Source organism: Ptiloglossa arizonensis, chromosome 2, assembly GCF_051014685.1.
Source record: "Ptiloglossa arizonensis isolate GNS036 chromosome 2, iyPtiAriz1_principal, whole genome shotgun sequence".
Classification (NCBI taxonomy): domain Eukaryota; kingdom Metazoa; phylum Arthropoda; class Insecta; order Hymenoptera; family Colletidae; genus Ptiloglossa; species Ptiloglossa arizonensis.
The window spans coordinates 9,474,330-9,486,943 of NC_135049.1; the positions used below are offsets into that span (position 1 = coordinate 9,474,330).

Consider the following 12,614-nt stretch of genomic DNA (forward strand, 5'->3'; position numbering starts at 1 on the left):
AGGTATCGATTATCGATTCACAAGTCTTCATCGCGATGATTTTTCTATCTAAAAAAGCGATTAATTGAATTTTGGCACTTTTGTGTAAAAAATACCACTTCTACGCGTATTGTGTAAATTATAAGAATTAAACAAATGTTAACTTAATGCATTTAATGAACAATTGTTACTTTCCATGCTTGAAAACTTTACGAAACACGTTTTAACATCGAGTCACGATCAAAATCAATTTCTATAAGTTTCTTAATTAATTGCAATACATAAATAAGATGCACATTGTTCGATCAATATGGGGAACATGTATAATTGTTAGTAACAATCGCGGAAATGGACAAATATTCTCCGAAACCGTTCGTCTTCGCAGATTTCGCAATATCTCGAAGTTTATTTATCATATTTATTAACAACCGTCGTAGGACCATTCATTAGACAATTATTAACAATGTCCTAGTATAAATAATGGCTTAAAATATCATTTCGTTGAAATATTCTTTGTTCGCGATGGAATTGTTGTTATTGAGATCGAACCGACATTGTCAAGGCTGGAAATGTTTATCGATTCACAAACGTCCATCACGATGATTTTTCTATCTAGAAAAGCGATTAATTGAATTTCGACGCTTTTACTTAAAGAATACAGCTTCCACGCGTATTCCTAAAATTATAAAAACGAAACAAATGTTAAATTAATGTATCTAATAAACAATTGTCACTTCCCATGCTTTGAAACATTAAGAAACACGTTTATACCTCGAATCTCGGTCAAAATTAATTGCTATAGGCGAATCAATCATATTTAATGCATAAATAAGATGCATATTGTAAGATAAATGTTCGGAACATGTATAAATGTTAGTAACAATCGCAGAAATGAACAAACATTCTCCGAAACCGTTCGTCTTCGCAGATTGTGCAAAATCTCGATGTTTATTTATCATATTTATTAACAAACGTCGTAGAACCATGCATTAGACAATTATTAACAATGTCCTAGTATAAATAATGGCTTAAAATATCATTTCGTTGAAATATTCTTTGTTCGCGAAGGAATTTTTCGCTGAGATCCAACTGACATTTTCAAGACTACAGGTATCGATTATCGATTCACAAGTCTTCATCGCGATGATTTTTCTATCTAAAAAAGCGATTAATTGAATTTTGGCACTTTTGTGTAAAAAATACCACTTCTACGCGTATTGTGTAAATTATAAGAATTAAACAAATGTTAACTTAATGCATTTAATGAACAATTGTCACTTTCCATGCTTGAAAACTTTACGAAACACGTTTTAACATCGAGTCACGATCAAAATCAATTTCGATAAGTTTCTTAATTAATTGCAATACATAAATAAGATGCACATTGTTCGATCAATATGGGGAACATGTATAATTGTTAGTAACAATCGCGGAAATGGACAAATATTCTCCGAAACCGTTCGTCTTCGCAGATTTCGCAATATCTCGAAGTTTATTTATCATATTTATTAACAACCGTCGTAGGACCATTCATTAGACAATTATTAACAATGTCCTAGTATAAATAATGGCTTAAAATATCATTTCGTTGAAATATTCTTTGTTCGCGATGGAATTGTTGTTATTGAGATCGAACCGACATTGTCAAGGCTGGAAATGTTTATCGATTCACAAACGTCCATCACGATGATTTTTCTATCTAGAAAAGCGATTAATTGAATTTCGACGCTTTTACTTAAAGAATACAGCTTCCACGCGTATTCCTAAAATTATAAAAACGAAACAAATGTTAAATTAATGTATCTAATAAACAATTGTCACTTCCCATGCTTTGAAACATTAAGAAACACGTTTATACCTCGAATCTCGGTCAAAATTAATTGCTATAGGCGAATCAATCATATTTAATGCATAAATAAGATGCATATTGTAAGATAAATGTTCGGAACATGTATAAATGTTAGTAACAATCGCAGAAATGAACAAACATTCTCCGAAACCGTTCGTCTTCGCAGATTGTGCAAAATCTCGATGTTTATTTATCATATTTATTAACAAACGTCGTAGAACCATGCATTAGACAATTATTAACAATGTCCTAGTATAAATAATGGCTTAAAATATCATTTCGTTGAAATATTCTTTGTTCGCGAAGGAATTTTTCGCTGAGATCCAACTGACATTTTCAAGACTACAGGTATCGATTATCGATTCACAAGTCTTCATCGCGATGATTTTTCTATCTAAAAAAGCGATTAATTGAATTTCGGCACTTTTGTGTAAAAAACGCAACTTCTACGGGTATTGTGTAAATCATAAGAATTAAACAAATGTTAACTTAATGCATTTAATGAACAATTGTTACTTTCCATGCTTGAAAACTTTACGAAACACGTTTTAACATCGAGTCTCGATCAAAATCAATTTCTATAAGTTTCTTAATTAATTGCAATACATAAATAAGATGCACATTGTTCGATCAATATGGGGAACATGTATAATTGTTAGTAACAATCGCGGAAATGGACAAATATTCACCGAAACCGTTCGTCTTCGAAGATTTCGATTAGATCGAACAAAGACAATGGAAGTAACGGTAAGTCACTGGTAAGTGACCTTGCGGTGGGTATATAAGGAGCCGCCGATTGTTTAAAATTTCATTCTTCCTGGAGCATCGGAGGTGGATGGATCTCTTCGTTTTAGGTTTTACGGAAGGGGGACCCCCCACCTTGGTAACCGGTACTGGCCGCCGGTAGACGGTGGTCAGTACTGGCGACCACTCTCTCAATCCTTTCTTTTTTTTTTAATTGTTCCTTTGTCTAATTCATTTCATTTGTTCTCTGATTTTAATTTCTATTTGTTTTTACATGTTTAGTTTTTTCCACTAACCAAATTCATTCCTATTTTCTATTATGCCTTGACTTTAGGTTTCTCTTAGGTTTCTCTTAGATACATTCTCTAAGATGTATCGGAAAACGAAGAACGAAGAACGAAGAGGACTGATGTATTGCATCCTCCGCGGGACTGTTAATTCTAAGTATAGACTAAGTTAGTTTTAAGGTCACCATGTACGAATATCTGTCATCTACCGAGCAATTATCCAATCTTTAGCTTATTTTTGCTCGCTTCCTCGTTCCTCAGCCCGGTCACCACTGCTTGTTGCATAAGCAAGTGACCGGCCGTGTAAGTGGTCCGAACGGTCGATCGCCGTCTCTTCTGGTGCGTCCGCTTTGAGAGCGAATATGCTGCGAACACAGGGGCAGGTGTTCGCACCGGTCCCTGCGGAAGCCCCTGTGCCACAAGACCCTCTCTTCGTCATCCTCCGTGAGTCAGGCCCACGCTTGCGTGGCTCCTGACGCGGAGTTGGGAGAAACGGGGCACTCCACGGAGTGGACGGGCGTCGTGCATTTCCTCTTCAATCTGGCTCACTGAGGGGAAACGGGACCGACCTAGTAGGACCAACTGCACGGTTCGTGTCGCGTCTTTCCCACTTTTGCCTAATTTTTCCATAATGTAATTGCTCGGCAGAATTAAACGAGGAGATCGAAGGAACATTGATTCCTTCTATCTCTGCAGTTAGAATAAGTTAGTTTTAAGGGTGTGATCTGCCAAGCAATTTTCCAATCTTTAGCTTAATTTTGCTCGCTTCCTCGTTCCTCGGTCCGGTCACCACTGCTTCTTGTACAAGCAAGTGGCCGGCCGTGTAAGTAGTCCGAACGGTCTATCGCCGTCTCTTCCGGTGTGTCCGCTTCCAGAGGGGGCATGTTGCGAGCACAGGAGCAGGCATTTTTGCCGGTCCCTGCGAAAGCCTCCAAAATAAGACCCTCTCGTCGTAAAGATGGAGAAACGGGGCACTCCTCTAGGGGAGTGGTAGGCGTCGTTCGTTTTCTCTGGAATCGGAACCACGGAGGGGAAACGGGATAGACCTAGTAGGACCAACTGCACGGTTCGTGTCGCGTCTTTCCCAATTTTGCCTAATTTTTCCATAATGTAATTGCTCGGCAGAACTAAACGAGGAGATCGAAGGAACATTGATTCCTTCCATCTCTTTGGTTTAGTATCTTCGTTTGTATCGCGTGTCGAGGGAGATCGATGGAACTTTGATTCCATCTATCTCTCTCCGGGTCTCCGCTCGCAGCAACCTCCACGTGGTGAGACCTGGTAATCGGTATTACTCGCGACGAACAATAATTATTCGTCGTGGGTAGTACCGAGCTAATCGGCTGCGAGTTTAGAATAGTAATTTTTACGGTACAGTACTTTCCACAAGTAGAGTACTTTAAAGAACAACATTTTTGTAATGAGTATGAAAGTGCGAATATGTTAATGGATCGAAGAAAAGCGATTGTATTTCCGATGAATTGATGTATTGAAATAAAATCAATTTCACTGACAACAGAAACTTTATTTTTGTCCATTATTTGTTTCCATTTCTTTAACCCGATCCTATCAAACTGCTAAAACTACTTAAAACTATATGTCCTCGACTATCATGTTCTCCTGATACAAAGAAAATCGGGATCCATGATTCAGAAATTCGTTCGAAAGTACAACAAAATTTCGATTCGCGGAAATTCTTGGAATTTGACGTCAATTCTAAGAATCCGCGAAATCGTGCCACTTCCTCGCATATCGTATACTGACACCAAGAGTTCCAAAATCAAACATTTTCTAAAATTTATGCCTGAATTTCAACCTTTGGTATCAGGAAAATACCAAAAATTTCGATTCTTCGAGTATTAATCAAATGTTAAATTGATATATCTCATAGACAATTATTACTTTCCATGTTTTAAAACTTTAAGAAACATCTCTTTACTTTGCAGTTCGATCAAAATCAATTGCTATAGGCGAATCAATCATTTTTAATGCATAAATACGATGCACATTGTTCGATTAATATTGGAAACCAGCGTAAATGTTAGTAACAATCGCGGAAATGAACAAACATTCACCGAAACCGTTCACCTTCGCAGATTTCGTAATTTCTTAATGTTTATTTATCATATTTATTAACAATCGTCGTAGGATCGTAGATTAAACAATTATTAACAATGTTCTAGTATAAATAATGGCTTGAAAGTCATTACTTTCTGGAAATATTTGTTAGATCGAACAAAGACAATCGAAGTAACCATGCGATAAAATAAATGAATATTTCTCTACATATCGAAAAAATAGTTTGTATTTATGCATATATATTCCGAACGCTCAGTGGCACACATATGTCACACGGCGATGAAGTGAGTTGCCATCTACTGGTGAATAGGTAAACTACACTTAAGGTGTGAAAACACCTGGCGGAGAAACGCTCAAGTTTGTTGAGGAATTGTTCTTATTTCCACCAATAGAGAGCGCCACGAGCATAATTTACCGACGTTACAGATAAGTAATTCCATTTGTATGGTATTCCCTACCGTGCAATAAAATAAATAAATATCTCTGTACAAAGTTTCGTATGTATCATCTTTCGAATAAATGTAAAGTTAAAAGAAATCAGCGTAATGAAATTTCTCTGCATTCTATCCTTCCTTTATACATTTAAAAAAATCTTTGATACCTCGAAATCCAGGCTACACATATCGATTATCGTCTCACAAGTGTTTATCACGATGATTTTTCTATATAGAAAAGCGATTAATCGAAATTCAGCACGTTTCAGTAAAAAATACAACTTCTACGCGTATTGTGTAAATTATGAGAATTAAATAAATATTAAACTATTGCACTAAATAGATAATTATTACTTTTCATGCTTTGAAACTTTACTAAAGGAGTTCTTACTTTGAATCTCGATGAAAATTAATTTCTATAAGTATAATCATTTATAATGCATAAATAAAATACAAATTGTTCGATTAATATTGGGAACATGCATAAATGTTAGTAACAATTGCGAAAATTAACAAGTATGTTCTCCAAGAGACGGCAACCCACATAATTACCACGTTACAAATGTTTGGAATTGCGCGTTCAGAACATATTTGCAAGCATACAAACAATAATTTCTATATGTAGAGAAATATTTATTTATTTTACCGCACGGTAGGGAATATCATTCGAAAGGAGATACTTATCTGTAATGTCGGTAGATAATGCTTATCGAGCCATCTATTGATAAAATTTAGAACAATTCCTCGACAAACTTGAGCGTTTCTCCGCCAGGTGTTTTCACGCCTTAAGTGTAGTTTACCTATTCTCCAATAGATGGCAACTCACATTAGTGCCGTGTAACATATGTGTGTCACTGAGCGTTCAGAACATATATGCCGGCATACAAACTATAATTTCGATATGAAGAGAAATATTTATTTATTTTACCGCACGGTAGGGAATATCATTCAAAAGGAGATACTTATCTGTAATGTCGGTAGATAATGCTTGTGGAGCCATCTATTGATGAAGGTCAGAACAATTCCTCGACAAACTTGAGCGTTTCTCCGCCAGGTGTTTTCACACCTTAAGTGTAGTTTAACCCTTCTTCCAATAGATGGCAACTTATGTAATTACCATGTTACAGGAGTTTGCAATTGCGTGTTCAGAATATATTTGCATACATACAAACTGTAATTTCGATATGTCAACGAATTCTTCAACAAATTTATAACGTTTTAGCCATTATTTATACCGGAACATTGTTAATAATTGTTTAATCTACGGTCCAACGACGGTTGTTAATAATTATGATAAATAAACGTCAAAATATTGCGAAATCTGCGAAGGCGAACGGTTTCGGTGAATGATTTTTCATTTCCGCGATTGTTACTAACATTCATGCATGTTCTCAATATTAATCGAACATTGTTCATCTAATTTATGCATTAAAAATTATCGATTCGCCAACAACAATTAATGTTGATCGAGTTTCGAGGTATAAACGTGTTTCTTAATGTTTCAAAGCATGGAAAGTAACAATTGATAATTAGATACGTTAATTTAACAATGACTTCATTTCATGACTTCATGACTTCATCATGTCACTATCAATTTACTTTGTAAAATATCAGTCCAAGGATTAAACTTATACTTACTAAATATGTATCATTGTGTTATTAAAATAAATTCTGATACGTCTATTTTACATACAAGTTGCATATATCGCTGTGAAATGACAATACTGCAACAATTGCATTACGATGTTTAATGTTTGAAGTAGGTTATCAATCCAAGAATAAAATGATTATTTATTAAATATATTTTACTGCATTTTATGAATGATGATATACATAACTGCATATATGTAACAAAATACATGAGTTGCATATACAAAAGTTGATATAATGTATGAGTCCAAGGATTAATTTATAATGTACAAAATATGTATTGTTGCGTTTTGAAAATGAATTTCGATTACAAAGATTACAAAATTCATACAAATAAATATCTTTTTGTTATCCATGTCAATTATGATTAGTACCCTTGTCATCTGAAAATTTCGATTACAGTAAACCAAAAGGCAATTGGTTATATTAAACATTCAAATTTTGACTTCTGTACGAAATTAGTAATTCGAAAAATTTATTACTACTCAAAATAGAACGACTTTAATCAATCAGGAAGAGGATTAAAAATATGTTATATTGAACATCGCATGTAATTAAGATTCAGATCATTATTTTAATGTTAGGAAATTTGTAAATAAATTAAACACAGCTAAATCTGAAGCTATCTAATGCAAATTCTAATACTTCAAACAGTGTGAAGTGTGGCACAGAAAGAAGAAAAATGGCCGATAACGATGTAAGTGGTGATTCTGACGAAGTGCAGCAAGAGAAATCCCAAAAAAAGGCAGCAAAATATGACAGTGGTGCTGCTGATTTAGAAAAAGTCACAGATTATGCAGAGGAAAAAGAAATATCTTCATCTGACGGATTCTCTTCTGTAAGTATTCTTTGCTATTTGCTACTTAACGTGTGTATGATTGTCAACAATAGTACTTCATTTTATTTTATAACGTTACAAATTTATGCTTTTGAAGTTAATATTACATTTTTCATTGCGTTGAACACACGTTTTAATATACAAACAATATTTATGATAAAGCAGACAAAAACTATGAAACCTAACCTATAAATTGTACACATACAAGATATAGGTTCTTTATTACGATAAATTTATTTACTTTAGGCTTTGAGTATAATTGGATATCGGCTAAATAAAGAGGATGCGGAAAAGAAAGCACGAGAAAAGGAATTGCTAAAAGTTCCAATTAAAAAGGAAGATGTTGATCTCATTGTAAGACTTCTACCATTGCTCTTAGTAATGTTTATCCAAGAAGAGGAAAATTTATTGTTTCCAACAAATTTTATATACCACTGAAAAAAATAAAAATATCTTTTCTTATTTTAGATGAGGGAAATGGAAGTAAGTCGAATCGTAGCGGAGCAAACACTCAGAGGACACAATGGAAATGTTGTTCGTGCATTAATTACATTAACAAGTTAACTGTTCAGCATCAATCTCAAATATTAACATAATTCTCAATTCTATTGTAAATTATGTGGTCTTAAGAATTGTTATGATTTTCGGTTATTAATATTTATTTATATATACTACAAAATATATTCCAAGTGATTCTGTATATTTTCCATTATTTTATCTATTGATACCAATAATTAGCATTATGTTAATGAGAATAATTATTTTCATAAAAATATATTAAGATATATATTAAATGAAAAAGTAATTAAAACTCTGATTGTATGTGTTATCAAGGAGTTTCCTCTTGATAAGATTGTAGCCTTTATATGTACAAATACTCAAAGTCTTACCTTAAAGTAATTTATTTATTTATTTGTCAGATTGAGTTTTGCATATGAATCATTAAGTTTTCTTTGGTCGTATTTAAGTGATAACACTGTATTAATAACAATACATTTTTGTTAACTTGAAAATTTTTATTGTAAAACTTTTTAACATGGAAACAATGAGTACAATAATTATTACAAGCATATATTTCAGTTCTTAGTTTTTTATGTTTTCTTATTAATTATAACATTGATAATACATCTGATCATAACTTATTATCATTTATAAAAGTAAATAATTTATTGTATAAATTTTCAAGTAATTCCTAATACAATGAAAAGGAATTGTATCCCTGAGCTAAACTTGTATCACAAGTAATGGTAAATTTTATTAAAATATGTGATTAAATGACAAAGCATTTATTTTATTGATACTTAACTGTTTTGTAAAATTTCAATCCTTTTTCTGCTAGGTGTAGTTTAATACTACTTTTAACGGTAAGATTCAACATTTCTAAAAATATTTTTTAAGAAATTAGACCACAATATGACCATACAAATTATTGTATTTACATTGTTTGTATTTTCTATTTTTTTACAATTATAATGTATTGTAAAATATGAATTAGATAGGGATTTGATTTTTTGTAATTTAATGTTTAGTTATAGTAGAATATAAACATTTCGAATATTGTCACTTTTTTAGTTTTGATTGAAGTAGAAAGCAATACCAAAAAATACTATTTACACAAAGTAATAGTAATATCATTGGCATCAAACATAAGATATTCCAGGCATGGTTAGTTACAAAGTGAACATAACGGTGAAAACTGAAACTCCCAATCATGCTTATACGATCTACGAATTAAAGAACTGGCCACCAGTATACACTGAGTTCTACACTATATAGATCACCTTTTAATAGAGTATGTTAATCTAATGCGAATTGTAGTACTTTCAACAGTGTGAAGTGTGGCATAAAAAGAAAAAAAATGGCGGATAACGACGTAAATGGTGATTCCGATGAAGTACAACAAGAGAAAACCCACAAAAAGGCAGCAAAATATGACAGTGGAGCTGCTGATTTAGAAAAAGTCACAGATTATGCAGAGGAAAAAGAAATATCTTCATCTGACGGATTCTCTTCTGTAAGTATTCTTTGCTATTTGCTACTTAATGTATATATAATTGTCAAAAATAATACTTCATTTTATTTTATAACGTTACAAATGTGTGCTTTTGCAGTCAATATTACATTTTCCATTGCTTTGAACACACGTTTTAATATACAAACGATATTTATGATAAACCAGACAAAAATTATAAAACCTAACCTATAAATTGTATACATAAACAAGATATAGGTTATTTATTACGATAAATTTATTTACTTTAGGCTTTAAGTATAATTGGACATCGGCTAAATAAAGAGGATGCAGAAAAGAAAGCACGAGAAAAGGAATTGCTAAAAGTTCCAATTAAAAAGGAAGATGTTGATCTCATTGTAAGACTTCTACCATTGCTCTTAGTAATGTTTATCCAAGAAGAGGAAAATTTATTGTTTCCAACAAATTTTATATACCACTGAAAAAAATAAAAATATCTTTTCTTATTTTAGATGAGGGAAATGGAAGTAAGTCGAAGCGTAGCGGAGCAAACACTCAGAGGGCACAATGGAAATGTTGTTCGTGCATTAATTACATTAACAAGTTAACTGTTCAGTATCAACCTCAAATATTGACATAATTCTCAATTCTATTGTAAATTATGTGGTCTTAAGAATTGTTATGATTTTCGGTTATTAATATTTATTCATATATATTATATAATATGTATCATATTATATAAAGTATATATTAAATGATTCTGTATATTTTTCATTGTTTTACCTGTTGATGTCAATAATTAGCATTGTCTTAATGAGAATAATTGTTTACTTAAGAATGTATTAAAGGATATTTTAAATAAAAAAGTAATTGAAATACTGATTGTATGTGTTATCAGGGAGTTTCCTCTTGATAAGATTGTAGTCTTTATATGTGCAAATACTCAATGTCTTACCTTAAAGCAATGTATTTATCTGTTTGCCTGGATTGTTCTTTGCACATGAATTATGAACTTTTCTTCGATTGTGTTGAAGTAATAATATTGTTTTAATATCAATATATTTTTGTCAACTTGCAAATTTTTGTTGTGTAACTATTTAACATGGTTACAGAGTATGTAAACCCTAATGGTAAGATTCAATATTTGTAGAAATATTTTTTTATTTTATAGACTAATTTTTTAAACTCTTGTAGGGGTAAAAGATTGGACCACAGTATCAACTGTACAAATTGTTACATTTATATTTTTTGTATGTGGTATTTTTTTTGCAATTATAATGTATTGCAAAGTGTGTATGAGGTAGGGATTTTATTCCTGGTAATTTAATGTTTAATTATAGTAAAATATCAATGTTTTGAATATTGTCATTTTCCTAGCTGTTGTTGACTTAAGTGGATGGTAAAACATAATTACAAATTATATAAATACCAATATCATTTAAAAGTGTTTGCAGAACATCAAACATAAGATATTCAGAGCATAGTGAGTGTCAAAGTGAACATAACAATGAAAATAGGAACACCTGTGTATCGCAATACTATACTATCTATGAATCAAGAGACAGACCACCACCATATAATGAAGCTTGCAGTGCTCCTCCTCTCTATGGATCTCCTTTTAATAGAGTATGTTAATCTATTTTTTAAAAGATGACTAATCATAATTGATACGTATAACATATTTGACAAATTGTTCAGATATAGTGTGATGAAATGACAGTTCAAATTATACATAACCAAAGTATACTCAATTTTATACGTATTATCTTCTGCAACAATCAATTGATGATTGATAAATATTTGATTTTATCATATGTGTTATTGTATATGCAATAGACGTCACGCATTCTATTCTTTGAGAGAAATATACCTCGTTAAACACAGCCATCTCTTACATCTCATATTCTAGTTGTCTCGTGGCGGAAACACTGAATATTCTTATTGTATTTGCGCAGAATCGTCAAGTGACTGATTGTCTGAGAGAACAATCCAAAATATTTAAAATTTGAAATAGATAACAAAAAATTAATCCGTTATTCATTAAATACTTATCATTTTGAAAAAAGAATAAATTTTGATATCTTACACACCAGATAATACGTTTATAAAAATTAAATGTTTAATTCTGAGATTAATAACCTATTTCAAAAAGATGTCGTGTCGCTATTGGTGAAATACTCGAGCAATCGTCCTTAGCGATTCGTACGACTTATACTATACATGTTCATCGAAAGTCAACCAACTGTCAGGTAAACGTTGTGGTAATACTGCGCTCGTCAGATGAGCAACTCCAATAATATTATCTAGTCTTTTAGGCTTGCGATAATTGGATACTTATTAGAAGGAAGCGAATCATATTTCCCTTAAATGAAAAAAATTCAGAAGTATGCTTTTTTTTTTAGGCAGCTATGCTTGATGCACCACCAGTATATCCAGAAACTCCGAAACCAATAGATAGAATGTCACATCCAACTGATTCAGCCTTTTCGATCGTGCATCACCTTTAATAACTGCATGAATTGTACAGATAATTGTAACCGAGAAATAAATTATAGTTTAAAATTGACGAATAAGTAAATATTAATGATTATCTTTACTTTATGATGCAATTCAAAGTAATTTTAATCAGAGATTGTATTATTATTCTAAACTTTGTTTTCGTTCACATGCGATGCTATACTTAAATTGCATGTATCGAAAAAAATAAGTAAATACTATTTAGACTCGTATTGTTAGTACAATGTTGTCAGGGGTAATGAAAATCACGTAAAAGTTCTCATAA

The 12,614-nt window shown here is 32.0% G+C and overlaps 3 protein-coding genes across 3 annotated transcripts; all 3 read left to right on the top strand.

The window, feature by feature from the left end:
- The first annotated feature begins 7,682 nt into the window (after positions 1-7,682).
- Positions 7,683-8,560, top strand: LOC143143383 (huntingtin-interacting protein K-like). The gene is made up of 3 exons (XM_076304547.1): positions 7,683-7,860; positions 8,107-8,214; positions 8,329-8,560. The coding sequence occupies exons 1-3, from the start codon at positions 7,705-7,707 to the stop codon at positions 8,422-8,424; spliced, it is 360 nt and encodes a 119-aa protein (XP_076160662.1). The 5' UTR covers positions 7,683-7,704; the 3' UTR covers positions 8,425-8,560.
- Positions 8,561-9,703: 1,143 nt separating this feature from the next.
- Positions 9,704-10,714, top strand: LOC143143382 (huntingtin-interacting protein K-like). Its single transcript, XM_076304546.1, has 3 exons — positions 9,704-9,874; positions 10,123-10,230; positions 10,345-10,714. Exons 1-3 carry the CDS (start codon positions 9,719-9,721, stop codon positions 10,438-10,440), a joined length of 360 nt encoding a protein of 119 aa, XP_076160661.1. The 5' UTR covers positions 9,704-9,718; the 3' UTR covers positions 10,441-10,714.
- A 220-nt stretch (positions 10,715-10,934) lies between these two features.
- Positions 10,935-12,404, top strand: LOC143154791 (uncharacterized). Its single transcript, XM_076326755.1, has 4 exons — positions 10,935-10,962; positions 11,027-11,132; positions 11,278-11,458; positions 12,235-12,404. The coding sequence occupies exons 1-4, from the start codon at positions 10,935-10,937 to the stop codon at positions 12,337-12,339; spliced, it is 420 nt and encodes a 139-aa protein (XP_076182870.1). The 3' UTR covers positions 12,340-12,404.
- Positions 12,405-12,614: the final 210 nt, after the last annotated feature.